The sequence below is a fragment of the Peromyscus californicus genome, unplaced genomic scaffold, assembly GCF_007827085.1.
Source record: "Peromyscus californicus insignis strain IS unplaced genomic scaffold, ASM782708v3 Scaffold_4__1_contigs__length_199733344, whole genome shotgun sequence".
Taxonomy (NCBI): domain Eukaryota; kingdom Metazoa; phylum Chordata; class Mammalia; order Rodentia; family Cricetidae; genus Peromyscus; species Peromyscus californicus.
Genome location: NW_026294562.1, coordinates 61,282,729 through 61,301,071, shown reverse-complemented (window position 1 = coordinate 61,301,071; position 18,343 = coordinate 61,282,729). Strand labels below are relative to the sequence as shown.

General features: G+C 55.5%; 1 protein-coding gene across 4 annotated transcripts; it reads right to left on the bottom strand.

Moving 5' to 3' along the window:
- Positions 1-408: 408 nt before the first annotated feature.
- Positions 409-17,956, bottom strand: Dusp8 (dual specificity phosphatase 8). Of its 4 annotated transcripts, none has more exons than XM_052762429.1 (7): positions 17,783-17,956; positions 12,137-12,459; positions 10,565-10,703; positions 5,373-5,539; positions 4,470-4,629; positions 4,121-4,244; positions 409-3,894 (listed from the first exon to the last, which is right to left on the bottom strand). In XM_052762429.1, the coding sequence occupies exons 2-7, from the start codon at positions 12,365-12,367 to the stop codon at positions 2,829-2,831; spliced, it is 1,887 nt and encodes a 628-aa protein (XP_052618389.1). In that variant the 5' UTR covers positions 12,368-12,459; positions 17,783-17,956; the 3' UTR covers positions 409-2,828. The 4 variants fall into 4 exon arrangements, with proteins under 4 accessions (XP_052618389.1, XP_052618387.1, XP_052618388.1 ...); XM_052762427.1 differs by lacking the exon at positions 17,783-17,956 and adding an exon at positions 16,953-17,084; XM_052762428.1 differs by lacking the exon at positions 17,783-17,956 and adding an exon at positions 16,575-16,860.
- Between the last annotated feature and the right edge of the window lie 387 nt (positions 17,957-18,343).

The following is an 18,343-nucleotide window of genomic DNA, read 5'->3' as shown; positions in this document are numbered from 1 at the left end:
TCAGGGAGCACCAAGATCCTTCTGTGTTTGCCTCCTGGCTCTGGGATTACAAGTGCATGCCACTATACCTGGCTTCTGGTGATCCAGCTCAGGTACTCACACTTGCCCAGCAAACACCGTACTGACTGAAGCATCTCCCCAGCCTGCGAACTGATATTTAAAGTTATCTAATTTTCAGTTATTTTATAAGAAGATAAGAAAACAGGTATTTTATATCCTCAGAGTACATTCCAGGTCCTATGCCCCTCCTCTATACCAGGCCTACCAAGGATAAACCTCAGATTCTTCCTTCTGCCTGCTTTGCAGGCACAACCTACCAGATCCTTGTCCCCTGGAGCCTCCAGACTGCCCCCCAGTGCCCAACCTCTCCCACAACCAGCCCTAAGAAAGAGGCAGCAGAGGCCTGGGGAAAACATCGTTCTCATGATTTATTACAACACATTGTTTCAAATACAAAAGGAGGGATGGGAAAGTGCGGCCTCATGGGGCAAGGTCCCAAGGGGGAAGCTGGCACCCTGGTCCTCAGGGACCAGAAGCCTTGGGCAAGGGACCAGCTACCTCTCCTATACTGGACTTTCCAGAAAACAACAGGAGGGGGCCAGGTGCATTCTGGGCCATTCCAGTGCCAGGCAGTGACCAGGTAGGAGGACGAGAGGACAAGAGAGGCTCAGAGAGGACCCTAGGCCCTCCACAGCTTGGAGAGCAGGTGAAAAGCCACCAGGGAGGGCCTGTGCTCCGCCTCTCCCCACCCTGCACAGAAGCAGGCGGCTGAGACCTTCTCTTCCATCTTGTCTGCTCACTTTGGAGTGACCAGGGTCATGAGTGAGTGAGAGCAGAGACAGACTGAGGCCAATGGGCCCCATGTGTCCAGGATAGATGCCATATCTCCACCAAGAGAGGGGAGGGACCAGACCCAAGGGGGATCTTTAGGGTCCAACTGGTGGCCACATGCTACTGTCTCCTGGACAGCAGTAGGATGGGGGCAAGGAGGGGGGAGCCAGTGCATCCTCCACACCCAGGGTCACCTTAGAAATTCAATGACAGACAGGAGGCAAATTTACATAATTAATAATAATAATAATAATAATAAAATTAACCAATAATAATAAATACTTAAACCTCTAATCCATAGATTGCAAATACAACAATAGCTTATTTTCTCAGGGATCAGGATGGGTGGGATCAAGAGAACTGGAACAGGATTTTTGCTTAAGGAGGAGAATGACAGGAACACAGGGCATTGTGTGGAAAGGACAAACAGAAGGACACAGCAAGGGAGGTGGGGTAGAAAGGTGCCACTCTAGGTCTTCTCCAGGACTCTGTCCTGCCCCAGCTGCCTGTTACCAAGCCCTAGCTCATTCCTAAAGGACACTCCTAGACTTGAGGACATCTGAGGGCAAGGACCCCTATTCTGCCTCAAAACTTTGGGTCCCAAATGGTCCAAGAGGGTATTCAGCAAGGGTGACTGGTACCTTTCTCCTGTCCCTGCTCCTAGACTGGCTCTGAGAAAAAAAATTAAAATTAAAAAAAAAAAAAAGCATCCCATCTTGAAGACACTGGGAAAGTATCCTGGGAAGGGAGCACACAGAGGGACTCTCTCCTGAGAAGCCCCTGTGGGGATGGGGTAGTCACTGAGGACTTTCCCCAGCATCTGTCTCTAGATGGGGTCTTTCTCTGCTTGGAGATAGTTCTCCCAAAGCTGAGGATTCCCACTTCCTGGAAGCCTAAGGGCTTGGTAGGTGCTTTGCTCCATCTGTAAGGAGGCCTGCTCCAGAGACCCCTCAATCCACAAGTGCACCTGAATTCCAAGTCCTACCAGGGACAAGAACCCAGAATGAGAGCTTGGATCTACCCCCATTTATAATGGATCCAGAGCTCCCCTCTGACCAGCAGAGCTAGCCCCTGCCAGTCCTAGCTAGCCTAGCTGCTCCCACCAGCATTTGACACTGCCCCAGTCCATGCTGGGGGTGCTACTGGGCTTCCCAATGGGCAAGAGCACCTGCAAAGGAAAAAGAGAATCCTCCTCTGAATGGCCTCCTGGGCCCTTTTGAGGAACTAGACCTCACTCTCACAGAAGTGTGAGCTCTTTTGTCTACTCCATCCTTGCCTTAGGGGCTACCTCATCTGGCTCTCAGGAAACCCACCCGCCTTGTCCAAGTCTCCCTGAAAACTCTGGTCCATTGGGTCCAGTGCCCACCAACACCTGCCAAGGAACAGCCCTGGGGGTGGGGGAAGGATGATGGACTGACAGAGAGGGTACCCCTATGCCACTAAGACTTGGCAACGAGGTGTGCGGGGGAGGGGCTGCCGGTGGGGCCTTCTGCAGGGACACTAGGGTCTCCCCCTCCTCTTACCTATGGCTTTGCTACAGAGCCCAAGACATGAGACAGGAGAGGAGAGACCAGGAGAGGAAGGAAAGGAAAGGGCAAGGGGTCTGCGGCTCAGTTTGTGGCAAATAAGGGTTATTTTTTCCTTTTCCCCTTTTCTTATGTAAAAAGTGCAGGAAAGCTGGGCAGCTTTTTGCAAGGTCAGTAATATTTCCAGAGGGGAGGGGCGAGGAGGGGCCCAGGCCTGTCAACCCAGCTTGGGATTGAAGGTAGCCTCATATTGCTTAGAAACCTGTTTCAGTTTTAAATACCAGACAGTAAAAACAGAGCTTGAGGACCGCCCCGCACAGTTGCCAGATCACTAGCTTAAATAAATAAAAAATCGAAATATTTACTTCTTGATAAAAATTGCAGTAAAACCATTTACCTTTCTGTGTGTTATATATAATATATATTTATACCTGGCCTGGCTGGAGCGGGGGCTCAGGGACTCCTGAAGGGTCACGATACTTCGATGACCTCCACGCTACCGGAGAAGCTGGCTTGCTTGCCTAGAGCTGCTAGCTCCTCGCCACGTGCCCGCCCCTCCACCATGCCCTCTTCGAACTCCATCTGGCAGCTGCGCCTCTTGAACTGTGTATCTGAAGCAGGCTCCTCAGGCCAGCCGGTCCGCAGGTCCCGGGGCTCGGCCCGCACCTCCCTCCTCCGCAGGTCACTGCTGCTGCCACCACCCGGTCCAGGTGCACCAGCACTCGCCCTGCCGAAGGCAGAGAACACGGCGCCCGGACCCTGAGCGCCCTCGGGGCTGAAGCACCAGGGTCCATCCGGCGACGGTGTGCCGGGGGAGTCCAGCGGCGGCACCCAGCCCCCGGGGCCAGCCGGCTGGCCAGGGCCGGGCAGTCCCGGTGCCGACAGGGCCGAGAGGCCATGCCGCGGAGTCTGCCGGGCCGTGTCTCCAAAGTTTAGGCCCAGGCCATGAGCCGGGGAGCGGGCCGGAGAACTGGCCGGGGGACGTCGCCGGCGGGGTCGTGGGCGCCCCTCTGGAGCCGAGTCTGGGCTGTCGGGGCTGGGCGAGGGCAGGCCCAGCGTCCCCCCAGACGGGCTGTCCAGTTTGCAGAGCTTTGGGGCTTCGCCAGGGTCAGGTGGGCCGGGAAAGTCAGGCCTCCTGCTGGGTGCATAGGCTGACTTGATGTCCAGGGAGAAGGAGCGCTTCAGGCGGTTGGTGTCCTGGAGGCGGTCAGAGGAGAGGTGCAGGCCTCGCAGGCCCTGCTGCAGTGCGCTGGTGGCTGGAGCTGTGCTGGGGATCAGAGCATCCCCTCCAGCACTTGGGCTGCCCTCCTTGGCTGCGGCGGCTGCCTCGCTCCCAGTGGCAGCCCTCTCTGAGGTAGATGGTGGCAGCCGGGGCAGTGGGATGCCTGCTGCCGGGCCCATGAGGGGCTCAGGGGTCCCCAAATGAGGTCCATCACTCTGCAAGGCAGCCAGCAGCTTCAGACTCCTCTCATACTCCAACAGCTGGCCCAGGAAGTTGAAGTTGGGTGAGATGGAGGGGCGTCGATCCTTCACAAACCTGGGCAAGCAAGAGAAATTTGTCAGAACGGGCTTGTGCCCAGTTTTCTCCGTGCAGCACCCACTGCCACCTTAGGTATCCAAGCTTTGTGTTGGGCCCCAGCTTTCCCTCCCTGCCAGGGCAGTAGGTCATACCATCCAAGTGGGTGGAGGCAAGACGGGAGGGCGATGCTGTTAGCCATTGGTTGTGGAGTTCCAGGTCCCTAGGGCCGGGAGGGGAAGAGTACCTGTATGCGTCGTCAGAGGACATGCCCATGGTTTTCATGATGTAGGCGATGGCAATGGTGGCAGAGCGAGAGATGCCAGCCAGACAGTGAACGATGACTTGGCAGCTGGACAGCTTGGCTTTATCTGGGGGCAGGTGGATGGGGGGCGGGGACCAGGTGAGGGCTGAGATTGCACTATTCCTCCCTACCCAAGGTAGGCCCCTACCCTCTCTATGGCAGACAGTGCAGGTGACTTCTCAGAGCCGGGTGGCCCCAAGGGTAGTCCTCCCCTCTGCCTCTGTCCAGTCTTCCTCTAGCCAGCCTCCCACACCCCATAGAGACAGACACACCCTCCGGAGCCTCCCCTCACCAATAAACTCAATGGACTTGTCCAGCCAGGGCAGCAGCTTTTCACAGTAGTTGTCATTGATGGGGATACGCATGAAACGGCTCTCACAGATGAAGTCCGGTTTAGGGCAGGAGTTGCTGGCATTGAGGACATAGCTTATTCCATTTTGGGTCATCAGATCCTGGAGAGATAGGAAGATGGGTCAGAATGGGGTAGCAGAGAAAAGCAAAGCCCCCTCCCTAGAGGAGGAGCTGAGAGTCTGTGCCTGTCTGTCTTTGTGTGTGTGCGCGCGTGCGCATGTGCGTGCGTGCGTGCGTGCGTGCGTGCGTGCGTGCGTGCGTGTGTGTGTGTGTGTGTGTGTGTGTGTGTCTGTCTGTCTGTCTGTCTGTCTATCTCTCTCTGCAGAATAGAAGGACTCTAAAGTCTTGTGATGCTCCCGAGCCTCAGATTTTGTCTAGGATCTTGCTATATGGAAAAGACTGGCTCTAGGAATTTCTTCTCATCTCAACCACTGAGCTCCCTGGATGGGTACAGGAAGGATGGCTTCTGTAAGCCACACCCACAGCCTGCATTGGGCTCCCAGGAATTTTATGGTTGCCTGGGCGGTGCCTTCATCCTTTTCCCTCCTCACCATTTTTAAAACACGGGATTCTTTCAGAGCTGGCCAGTGGCCCAGTGACAGAAGTAGTTTGGCATGTAGGCTTCCAGCGCCCCACCACAGAAGAGTCCGGGAGCCTGCTTTTCCACCTAGCCTCGCTGGGTTCCTCCCTGGGCCATGCTGTGGTCCAGGGAGTGGGGCTCTGGGTCCTCCTATGCTCCCACCTCATACTCATCTATCACCTGCTCTTCCCTTCAGACTACCTTAGGACCTAATTCCAGATACCCCCTCTTTACACCATCAACGGTGACCCCCTGTACACTCACCTTGTTCAAGACATCTTTCTGAGAGCCCAGGTAGAGGTGAGGCAGGATACGGGTCAGGCCCACACTGGGCACAGGCAGGCAGGGCTGAGAGAGGCTCATGGATGGCAGGGTGGCAGGTTTCCCCTCACAGAGGCCTGGGAAGCAGGAGGAGAAGGTGGCGAAGCCCCCTGTAGGAGGAGACACAGAAGTCTCTTAAGGAGGCTGGCCAGCCAGGGCAGGAGGGTACCTCTGTGGACCCCAAGCCCAGCCTGCTTCTGGCCTAGCACCTGGACTCTTGCCGCCAGGCTACTTGCTCTTCTCTGCAGCACTGGGCGGGTGTGTGTGTGTGTGTGTGTGTGTGTGTGTGTGTGTGTGTGTGTGTTGCTGCCCATTTAGAGCAGGCACCTACGCCCACATTCCTCCTCAGGCTAATTAGGGACTGGCTCAGGGGCACTGCTTTGATGCCCATAAATGTGGGGTCAAGGTGGCCTGTCAGCACAGCACACGAAAGCCAGGCAGGGGATGGCTCAGACCTCATCAGGGTCTTCTCTTATTCCCCAGGCATGGCAAGTCCTTTCCCAGCCCCTGTACATGACTGGCCTGGGGCCAGGCTGGCACTTAGCCTCTCTCCATGCTGATGCAATCCCTCCATGACTCCAGTTGGCTGGAAGCCACAGGCCTGGGCTCTAGTGCCAGGCCTGGGAGGAAAGGTTCTGAGGTGGGGCCTCTTTGGGCATGACATCACCCACTGGAATTGCCATAGCCCACAGGGCATTTGTGGTCCAGCCATGGCTCCAGTCTACCCAGCAGGAGATGACAGAGAGGCAGGAAAGCCTGCACATAGGATACAAACAGCCTGCTCCCTGTGGCCACTGTCTAGATATATCCAAGATGCAGACTCTGGGCTGAGGAAGGAAACCCTCCACCAATTTGAGATACCCAAGCTGGCTCCTCTGACTCAGTGACCACAGGCAAAGCATGCCTCTGGCCTCAGTTTCCTTATTTTGCCTGTCACACAGCATTGTTGACAGGCTCAGAAAAAAATAATAATAATAAAGATGTGAAAATAGACCCAGCCACATCTAGCCTGGCTGGGGTTCATCCAGAAACCAACTCTCAGCATGGTGAGGAGAGCTCAGCAGAATGGGACTTCCTATACTCCATGATGACAAGTTCTGACAAGCAAGTAAGTGGGCTCAGTTTCTGGTCTCAATCATACCATCCAAGTACAGGACACCTGGGCTAAGACCCAATGTGTCCCATGGGAGAAAGTGAGGACACTTTCTGAACACACACACACACACACACACACACACACTGCTTTTTCCTGGTCTGGAAAGAGGCAGGTGCCAGGGACCTAGATAATCTCTAAGAACAGGGAAGCTTCTACCTTTGCTGCCACACTGGCCCAGCTCACAGACAGTATACGCGCAACCTCTCAACCGGTCTATCTGTTATGGCTGCTCCCTGCTCCCTCAGTGAAATCTTATCTTTGGTGGCCTTAGGGGGAGAAGCAGTCCCTTCCTCAAGAAGGCTAGGCAGGGAGGAACGGCTGGTTGTGGTGGTACCAGCAATGCTGCAGCTTCCATGCAGGCACTCCAAGTTGGGCATTGTGGGGTCTGTGGCGCTCAGGGCTAGGACCTAGAGGGATGGTGCCTCTGCATAGCCTCTTCCATGGATTAAGCCCTTTTTGTTTTCTTGATGCTCTGCCAGAAGCCTGGGTCTCAGTCTTTCCTCTACAGCCTGCCCAAGGGAGGGCATGCATTCTACCAGAGACCCCTGTCCATCCTACTCACAGGAGGGAGGTTCAAATGTTTCCACCAAGTATAGCCACCCCAGACTTCTCAGCAGCTTAGAAAGCATCCCAGGCTGAGCTGAGGCCCTTGAGCTCCCTTCCAGATCCATCCTATGGACTCCATCTCCCCAAGGCCTGAGGCTTCAGGGATTTGGGGGGCTATCCCAGGCTATGTGAGTGGAAACAGGGTACCAAGGTTGAGTGAGTGCACCTCAGCTATTTTTAAGTCTCTGGGACACCTAGAAAATGCTTTGAAGCTCATTCTTCTACAGAACATTCCCATACACTGCCCCTACCCCCTGTACTTGGGAGGCCAGAGACAGCGCCCTTGCCAAGCCTGATGTTTACAAGGAGACATATACAGAAACATGCGTTTATTTGTGCACTGAGCTTGGCACAGCCCAGGCTACTGGTGGCCAGGCTTGCTCTGCTCTTAATTACAGCCACCTACCCACTAGGGTCTGGGGCAGGGCAGCATCTCCAGGCAGCAGGGCCTGCTTGTCTGACAGCTGTGGCATCACTGACTCACATTCCACAGTGATGGTACCACTGTAGGCCGCACCAACTCTCGGCTAAGGGTCCGCCTGCTGTTTAAAAGGCTAAAGTCCCTCCCCCCCTCCCCTTTCTCTAATAATGCACACTGTGATGGATAATGTTAATTGTCAACTTGACAGAATCCAGAATCACTCAGGAGAGAATTCTCTGGCAAACCTGTGGGGAATTATCTTGATTATGTTCATTGATGTGAGAAGACCCATCTCAGTTATGAACATAACCATTCCCTGGGCAGGGGATTCAGGACGGTACAAAATGCAGGAAGTGAACTGACAGCAGCCTACCCACATTTACAGTCCTGTTCCTGATCGTGGATGTAATGTGATCAGCTACTTCAGGCTCCTGCAATCTTAATTTCCTCACTGTGATGGCTGTATCCTTACCTGTGAGCCAGATAAACCCTCCCTCCCTGAAGTTACCTTTGACTAGGCGTTTTATCACAGTAGCAGAAAAGGACCTAAAGCATACTGACATCTAGGTTAAAACTCTTTCTTAATAAACTCTAACTTTGCTTAAGGGAAAAAGGGACTAAGTTCATTAACCCTCTGTGGTGGTTTGAATGAAAATAGCCCACATAGGCCCATAGGGAGTGGCGCTACTAGGAGGTGTGGCCTTGTTGGAGGAGGTGTGTCACTGGGGGTGTGTTTTGAGGTTTCAAATGCTCAAGGCAGGCCCACTGTCTCTCTCTTCCTGCTGCCTGCAGATCCAGATGTGGAACTCTCAGCTACCTCTCCAGCACCACGTCTGCCTGCATGCTGCCATGCTTCCTGCCATGATGACAATGGACTAAACTTCTGAACTGTAAGCCAGCCCCAATTAAATATTTTCCTTTACAAGAGTTGCTGTGGTCACGGAGTGTCTTCACTGCAATAGAAACCCTAACTAGCCAGGTGGTCTTTAATCCCAGCACTTGGGCGACAGAGACAAGTGGATTTCTGTGAGTTCAAAGCCAGCCTGATCTACAGAGAGAGTTCCAGGATAGCCAGGGCTATCTAGAGAAACCCTGTCTCAAAAACCAACCAAACAAACAAACAAACAAAGTCTAAGGCACCTTCCCCCAGATAACGCCACTGTGGGGGCACTGTTTAAGTTCCCAGTACCCTCTCCTGATTGCCTTCACTGGCCATACCCATCTCCCTGAGCTTCCTGTGAGCACCAGCCAGAGGAAGATATTTAAAGGCCTGGTCTCTGTTGTGTTTGGCCAGGAGACCAAAGGACTGTGTGTGCTGTGAAGTCACCCCTAGCCCCTACTCAGTAGTCTGTTCCTGAGTCTACACTAGCTCAGCAGGGGCTGTGCCAAGGTGTTGTCACTTTGAGTTGTCTCAACACTGCATTGACCAGGAGGACTCCCTGGCTCAATGTTTGGATGAATGGTGACAAGGACTCAAACTTGGCAAGACAGATATCTAGAACTGGAGGGAGCTGGGTAGAGCACAACCAGGTCCAGATGAACCCTTTGGGAGGATCCCAGCCCAGGACTACTCCAGCCTCCAATATTGTCCTTGCCTTTTGCCCTTTGCCCAAGAGACAAGCCCTGCCAGGTTTTGAGCTGTCCTGCTAGGGCCAAGTAGGGTGCTGCTCCTCAGCCCTTCATATTTTCAGAAGAACCTCATGCTTCCATTTATGACTAGGGTACTGAGTTAGGTCCTGGAGGTGTTCCTATAGGCCTAGTGGGCTTGTAAAAAGGTCCAGACTCCTCGCCCTCCCAAACTAAGCCCAGGAGGCTGGAGCTATGGTACAGCTATGTGGCTTCTGGTTCCAAGAATTCTCACATGCAACAATAAATCATGAATCCTACCCAGATAGGCTCAACATCTATACAGATACCAGAGGTGGGGTGCATGTACATATGCATGTGGCTGAGACGAGAGGCTCAGGGCACACAGACACACAGATATCCTTGGGCCATACTGGCCAAGTAGACACTCGCCCTACCCATGATACTGAGCCTCCAAACCACTCGAAGTCCCTCAGGTTGGGTTCATCTACCTAGCAGTCTGGTTAAAGTAGTCCGGGCCCTCCCAGCCTCCCTCTCAGGTTGGGCTAGATGTCATTGTACTCATGGGATTCTGGTGCCACTAAACTGGCCTGGCCACCCACTCACTTATTCCACCCCATATGCAGTGGGTGTGGAGGACACTCCATCAGCTCTGTGCTATGCAGAGGCTACCAGCATGGGCACAGGGCATCAGCAAAGGGCCCAGATTCCAGCCAGCCAGAGCAGGCATCCTAGAACAAGCCCACTCTAGCAGCTATTTAGGAATCTAGGCTGCCTCCCAGGGAGGTAGATTCTACAAAAGCCCTTTCAGCCACGGCCTGAGGGTGAGTGTGCCTAAGCACATGGCTGAGAGTGGGAGTATGAGACATGAGTCAGCGGGTGTGTGTGACTCTGAGTGGGGACTGGAGGCCAGCTGGCCAGACTGCTTTTGGAGCACAGGTAGCCCAGAGAGATACTCTGCTGGTCCCTTAAGTAGTACCCACAATGGAGTAGGCTGTTGTGAGATAACCTGTGGCCAGCTGGCACCTTCTCTGAGTAAGGCCCCTGCTGTGTGACCGGTTCTGGGATAGACTGAGGTTTTCAGGAGGTAAAGCCTCCACATCTTCTCCTTGAGACAGGGACAGGTTGTGGCCTGGGTCCCTGGCCCCCTCTCTACCAAAAACATGGCTTTGGGGGAGCTCCTGCTTGTCCACCTCTTCTGCTGCTTAGGCAGAGGTGGGTTTTGAGAACTCTAGAGACACTAGCATCCCCTTACTGGCCCAGACTTCTGCTTCTCTTCTGACACTCCTGTCCCAGCCAAGGGCATGGGGAGGGGTGCTTGGAAGAGAAGGTATCCCATAGCCCTGGCCCATCCCTGGAGTTCACCTGTGAGGATGGCCACACTGTTGAAGCAGCCGTCCAGCTTGCTGAGCAGGATGGACAGGAAGCTGTCTGCTGCCAGCACACTGGCATCTCGAGTGCTCTGGTCATACACTACCACATCCTGTGGTTCTGTGGCATCCACCTAGGGGGCCATAAGGGCAGAAGTTAGGCCATTTGAAAGATCAAGGTGGCAGAGGACAGGAGGCAGGGGGCTGCTGTCATCCTCTCTCCCACTCCCTTGGACAGGCAGAAAAAACCCATGGTTCCACTAACAGGCTTTGCACCAGGCAGGGACTGGGGATTGGGGGTGGCTTGAGTTCTAGGCAGCCATGCCCCTCATGGGCAAAAGTACCAGAACCAGAAGTGTTAAAGAGCACAGGTGGGTATAATGGGGCCCCAGAGAGCACATACACATAGCCTGGGCTGGCTCCTAGGCTTCCTGGAAGGTCAGTACCTCTTTTCTTATTTGTTGTCCCCCAGCCCCTGATGGAGAAACTGAGGCTGCAATAGGACTCCCCTCCCCAAACACCACCAGGTCAGGAGGCAGAAGCTGAAAGCTGGGGTTCTTCCTGACTTTCTCCCCACTGTGGTGGCCTTAGGGCCAGATGTTGAGGGGCTTTTGCTCAGACAGGCTGATGTCCCTGCCTCCCAAGCACACTCAGCCTTTAAGCTAGCTGAGCTGTCAACCCCAGGCTGGATGATGTCATCAGCAGCCAATAGGATTGCACTCTGGCTGGAGTCCTCGCTGGGGGTGATTAATCACTGGATTCCCTTCATTGGCACCACAGGGAGCCAGTTCTGGCCTTGGAGTGGGGGACTCCCGACAAGCGGCATCCCACCTGGGTTCTCTCACATCATAGCCTGAAGTCAGGCAGTTTGGAGACTGAAACCCTCCGAAAGCCTCTGGTCTGTTGGCATGCCCCTGAACCCAAAGGAGGTGGGAGAAGTTGGTAGTTGGTGCTACCCTAGGCCACACATGCTCCTGGATAGGCTAGTCCCTCTCCAGCTATTGTACTGGATAGTCTTGGGGAGAAATCTGTCTCTTTCTCCCTGGAAGGATGGTCCTCCTTGGGGGCCACAGAAAGCATTCTGGGTTACTGAAGACTCTGGGAGGTAGGGGGAGGAATGGGGAGGCTAGTGAAATGGTCTGCCTAGTATAATCCCCTTAGTCACCCCCTCCTGGCCTCACTATAGTCAGAGTAGCCAGACCCAGCTGTCCTTGTCCTCAGAATGCACCAGCCTGCTGCATCTACCCGGTTCTACCCTCTGTGTAAGCCCACTTCTCTTATCCACTCAGCAGTCCACCCTCTGAACCTGCCCTGTAGATGGGGAGACAAAGGGGCTTCCCACCACTTCTCGAGGAAGGTCTCACTAGAGGGGACTGCTCTACAGCACTCCCAGCTGTGACCCCAAGGAACCCAGTTTGGAATTAGAGGACAGAGAAGGGGAAGTGTTTCATCAGAGGACTCTTGGGCCCCAGGCCTAGGAGCTCCAGTCTCTTTCAGAGGTGACATGTGCATACTTGCTCAGGAAAGGTCAGCCCCAGGGATGTATGCAAGGTGGGAACACAGGTACCTGGCTGCGTGTAGCTGGCTGGATGAGCTCAGCAATGGTCACTTTTCCCTGCTGAAGGCGCCGCTTCACCAGCTTGGAACAGCAGATATTCACAGAGCTCAGCACATGGCAGCTGTTGTATTCCACAAAGGATCGACTGTCGATGACCAAAGGGCCTCCAGGTCCGCCACGCAGCAGACTGGCCAGTTTCTTAGCATCCATCACCTTCCTCGGGAGCCGATCCCCAGCCATGGTGGGGTGGTAGGCAGTGGGGAGAGTGACCCCTGAAGTGAGGAGGGCGTGGCCTTGCAGCGTTCTGGGTACCCTAGTGCATGGCGCCAGACCTGAGGGAAAGGTGAATGGTCAGCAGATGGTGGGATCTGGGTAGCTACAGCTGGCTCCCAGGCAGGCTCTATGTTTGGCAGCTGGCATGTTCTTTGGGCCCTTCATCCTGGATGGATGAATCAACACCTTCCCCATTAAGGTGAGTGCATAGAAGAGACCCTGACCACCCCCTACTCTGCCTGGGTTCTGGTGTAAGGCAGAGGACAAATTAGGACCCAAAGATGGATTCTTATTATGGGCTGTGGGGTACAGCTAAACTTGTGCCTTCTGTCCTGCTGGTCTCTGCATTTTCCTCTTCTCAGGACCCTAGGGTACAGAGCTTGTCTCTCTGCTCTTTTCCCAGCTAGGGACTCTCAGACCTCCCTCCCCTTCTTGACACAGTGCTGCATGGTCAATTCCTAGAATTCATCTCCAGGAAAGGTTCTCTAAGCTCATAATCTGGATGCTGGTAGATAGAAGGGCAGGAGCACCCACCACCACCACCCCGCCCCGCTCTGCTCCTGGGCTCCTGGAGGCTGAAGGCCAGGTGCTGGGAGCTCCTGTTTCATTGCAACTGTCGTGTGCTTCGGACTGAGGTTGGTGCATTCCACCCATTGCACAAAGGGATGGAGGTTGTCAGCTCTAGGACGAAGGTTGGGGTACTGGGGGTGCATAGAACTGCTGGACCTTCTGCGTGGCCCCAGAAGCTCTTGAGCTGAAGAATGTGTGGAGGAACTAGAGATAGATGGCATCAAGGGACCTCTAGAAGCCCCATCAAACAGGCTTGATGGCCCTCATCTGTCAGGTGCTGTCTTCCCTGCAGCCCCCAGGACACATGCAATGTCAGGACAATGAGTTTGCCTTAAAATGGGAACACGGAGGCTTGAGGCAGTGGGAGATGAAATAGTAGCCCCCCCCCCAATCTAACCTCACAAATGTAGTGGAGTAGGGAGGAACTTAGCTCTTTAGAGTTTAGCCCATTCCCACTCCTCCACTGCATGAGGGAACAACAGGCTGATGGTTAGACCTGGGCCAGAGGAAGGAGCAGGCCCTCCCACTAGCAGGGCTGGACAGTAGGACTGAAAAGTCCAGGACCTTGAGAGGACCATAGTGGAGGATGCTGGGGTAGAGAGGGCTTTTGCTAGTCCCTTGGCCCTCCCCCCCAGCAGTTTCCACCTCCTCCCAGATGAGTGGTATGGGTTAACTGCATCAAGAGAAGCAGGGAGTCCAGAGAGCTAGAAGGTGCAGCCCCACCCTCTCCGCAGCAGCCCTTGAACTACCCTGAGGGAAGCTGTGCTGGGGGGTGCCCCTTCTGAAGACCCTCATCACAGAACCTCCAAGGGGCTGCGACCGAGGATGTCAGGGAAGGGAAGCCTGAGACCCAGAGGGAAGGGCAGGGGAGAGACGGTTGATGGGGTTGATGGCAGGTGGGATTGGGGGCAGCTTTGTTCAGGCCTGTTACCTGTCCCTTCCTCTGCCTCCCAGGGAACCCTGAGAACAGGAGCTGGGCCCTATTAACCATTACAGTATTGTTATTTGCAGCGGAGGGGGACTCATTAGCAAGTTAGCACCTCCGTTGTTGCCATGGCAACAGCAGAGGTGCTAGGCAACGGCTGCTCCTACTGCAGCAGCCACTAAGCAGGCTGCTCCGCAGATCAGGCAGGACTCCCTCCTCTATGCTCCCACTCCTCCATGGCAGGTGCCCAGTAGCTCTGACCTATCGCTCAAAGACAGCAATGAAGCCCCTTACTCTAACCCTGTCCTACTTGGCTCTAATTCCCAGGACCCAGCCCCATACTGCAGTTCACTGGCTCTGCATTCCTCTGAGGCCATCAGTATACTGCACTGCAAAGATCTGGATGAGCCCCCTCACACAGGAACCCCTGCACTATGCTGGTCTTCAGTAGCACATCCTGACAGCACCTCTTTGTACCCTCACCCCTGGCTTCCTCAGTGTTGGGCATCAGGCCTAGAATTTCATTGGGGCTAGAAGTAGAGATGCAGGGTCAATTCCGAGAAGGTCATCAGGGCACAGATAGACCATGCAAAATCTAAGCAAAGCATGTGCTCTCAAGTACTCCCTGCCCAGGCCTTCCCAGGAAGAACAGCTATCAGCCTATTCTTCCAGAACCCTGAATGGGGTGAGGGGTGGTCAAGATCCTCTATGCAGAAGCTGTGGGCCTTCATCAAAGGATTTTGAGCCAGGAGGCAAGCATTCCTAAGTCCAAAATCAGGAGAAGACCTCTCCCAGGCACGCTCAACCAATGACCACGCCCCTCAGGGAGGTCCTGGACAGCCCCCATTCTGAAGGCCAGGTTCACAGTTCAGTCTCTGTGGCACTGTTCTCTGGGCACGAGAACACACCTCTTTGCACATTGGCAGATGTGTGCATTATTGACAATCCATCTTGTCCCTGAGTGCAATTATACATGTGTCAATGTGTCCATCTGCACATACATATGGCATTATAGTCTCCTGGAGAGCATGACTTAAGTATACAGTTGCATACATATCCTTGTTTTCTGAATATCAAAGGTCTTGGTGCCCATATATCAAGTGCCAGTCCATTACCTTTCACACTGGGGTTCCCATACAGCATGTTCTGGTCCCTGAGTCCTTATGTGACCAACAAACGCCCAAGTCCTGGGTGGGCATCCTCACCAAGCTACTTCTTGCTCAGTGCCTAGTAACAAGGAACTCCCTACTTCTAGGGATGGCTGCCAGGACCATTAGCCACTGTAAGACTGGGTCCCCCTCACAGTCCTTGGCCACAGACAGGCAGGCTTTCAGGAAAGAGCCAGCAATTAGGGGCCCAAGACACTGAGATGCCAGCTCACTGTCACGCATGGCACTTCTGGAGACCAGCAGAGACCATCTCTTAGAGGGGGTGAAGAGGGTGGCCTTAAATGCTCCTGCATGGCAGTTTGCGCCCATGACTTCTCTGGCCAGGCTCCCCTGTACCCTCACCCCTGGGAGAGGGGACAGAAACATTGTCTCAGGCAAATGGCCAGGCCAAGAAGAGACAGTGGAGGCCTGAGAAAGCTGTGGTCCTGAGAGGTCCAGTCAGATTTCTCTGGCTCATACGGTTTTTAGGACCACAACCTACTATCTCTTCTATCGTGGACTCAGCCTCTGTCCCAGCTTTCCTCTGTGAGCTGCATATCTGAATCACTTTACATCCACAGATGTACCACATTGAAACACCTGTCCAGTTGAAACTTCTGGGCTGGGGCATCAGTATCAGACCAAGAAGAGAGATGCTGGCAGCAGTCCGAGACACCGACTTGAAGAATCTTTCTGCATCTCTATTCAGTGCTAAGTCCTCAGAGGCAGCCTCAAGTCTTCCCAAGGGCACCGGGCAAGAGGGAAAGAGAACCTGCCCAGCAACTCTCCTGAGGTCTCTAAGCTGACTGCAGCAGTCAGACATAAAGATGAACCCACAGCTCCTGCTCATATGATCTGCTCATCTCTAGCAGGTGCTTGTTAACTAAGGAGTGGATGCACGGGGACTCTGACCTCCTTGAGCAGAGCTTGGCACTGTAGGCTACTACACTCACCCACCCAGCTACCCCCGCCGGGGGGTGGGGTGGGGGACAAGCAAGTGTGAGGGTGGGTCTACAGGTCACTGGATTTCCATTCTGAACCCACTCGTACAGTGAAAGACGCTGTGCCCCTGGCCTGAGGCACCCCCACCCCAAGCTGCACAACAGAGCATTGCAGATGCCACACTGGTCCCCACCCCCATCACTGCATCATCGGGGCCCCCATCTCTCTGCTGCAGACGCAGCACACCCTGTCAACAAGGAGTCAAAGGCAAATTTACCCAAGAGGTCTGATCTAGTGGAATCTGGGCCTGTCTTTACCCCTCCACCTGCAAGGTTTAGCCCACAGGTACCCGCGGCGGCTGACTGGCCGCTCCCTCCCAAGGTGGGCAGATAGGCCAAGAAGACAGGCTGCAGGAGGCAGCTGTGCCGGCCCCTCCCCCAGCATCGCGCCTGCTGCCTCTGCGTCGGGTAAGGATGTTCTTTATCCGCAGAGACCAGTAGAGCACCCTGAAGTGGGGGTGACAGAACAGTCATCAAAGAGCCGGAGAGTGGGGGGTTCCTAGGGCCTCCCCTCCAGACACAGAGCCTACCACAGGCCGGAGCCGACCTTCTGGCGTCGGAGGTTTCGCATCTCGCTGCCGGCTGCAGCCGCGGACGACCTTCTCCAATTCTGGCCGCCAGCGGGGGCGCCTTGCAGGGATTCTCACTGATCTGTGCAGGATCTCAGCCCTCCCCCACGAATCCCTAGGTCTCTAATGTACGTCCCTCCAGATAAGAAGGAATGAGCATAGAAAGACGGCTCGGTGCGGGCGCGGATTCGCAGCGCGCGCCGGACGCAGGGCAGAGCCATCTATCCATTCCTTGGTGCTCCAAAGAGCATTCTCCCGGGCGCACGCCCGCTGAAACCTCCCTCACGCCCCGGGCCCACAGCCGGCTCCGAAACGGACCGGTGCCCGCGCCCGGCTCACCTGGATCTCGCTTGCCGTGGGGGTGCCCCCGACGTCGGTGCCGCGCTCAGGGCACCCGTTCTGTCACGCCACCCATGGGCCCGTCGGGGGCCCGCACAGCCGGGGCAAGGGCCGGAGAGGCGCGCGGGGCGCGTCGCCGCCGCCGCCGTCGTCGTCGCCGCCACCGCGGGGAGCGCTCGCTCGGGACGGAGCGCGCGCACTGCGGTCGGGCACGCGCGCTCACGGCGCGCATCCCAGCCCGCAGCTTGGCGGGCGCGGCTGGCGGCTCCGACCCGGCTCAACGTCCGGCGTCCGGCGTCCGGGTGGGGCGGGGGTCCGCGGAGCCGGCTCGGCCACCGCGGGAGCCGCGAGTGACAGGCCCGGGGCGGAGGGCGGGGCTGCCGGCGGGGATGAGGTCATGCCGAGCGAAAAAGCCCCTGACGTCACCTGCAGCCAATCAGAGTGGGCCGCTCGGGGGCAGGTGACGTCAGCGGAGCGGGCGCTGGGTGCGGAGCCCTGGCGGCAGCCGTGGGTCTTTCTGCCACCGCCCTCGGTCCCCCGCACCCCGCTCTCCTCGGGCACCGATTCTTAAAGGGGCCACGCATGCCGCGGCGCCCCATCTCCAGGAAGCCTTCCCAGCCCAGGGCTCCTGGTGGCCCCAAGAACCCTCAACCTCGCGGCACTTGACCCGCGCCTACTGTCCCTGTGTGCCCTCCTGGACTGGAGCTGTCGTCAATTTCTTTCCTTCCCTTAGCCTTTTGTTCACGCGGGGACGCCCTCCAAGAGTGCGTCTAGCCCCGGTGCAGCCCGGGCACACGCTCACGGAGAACCGCGCCCGCAAAGCGCCTTACCTGCGGCGTCCACGTTTGTCCTTTCTACGACCCCTGGAGGTGGGGACCCAGCTCTCTACCTTGCGGGAGAAGCTCCGAGGTTATATGGTTTGTCTCAGGTCACTGTAATCCCAGGAACTCGGGAGCGGTGCTCCAGACCCACCGATGCTTCCCAGGCGGCACTGCCCCCTACCTATGACATCCAGTCCTTGATGCTTCTAGTGAAAAGCCCCCTGGAAACAGTCCTCTGCTGCCACCCAGACATCTCCACTACCCGCTGGCCTCATCCCACTGTGCGAGCACAACCACGTGAGCACTCAGAACAAAACATGGGTAATTACAACTAGGACAGAAATACACAGGGGTCAGGCAGATCTGAGAGGAAGGGAAGTATTGTGCCACCCTGGTCCACCTGCAGACAGAAACCACGTGAGTCCTTAGTTTTCTCCTTCCTCGGGATCTCATTATACAATCCAGGTTGGCCTAAAACTCTGTATTGTATCCCAGGCTGGTCTCAGCCTTGAGTGTTGAGATTACAAGCACCCACCACGATGCCAGGCTACCTCAGATGTTTCACAAAAG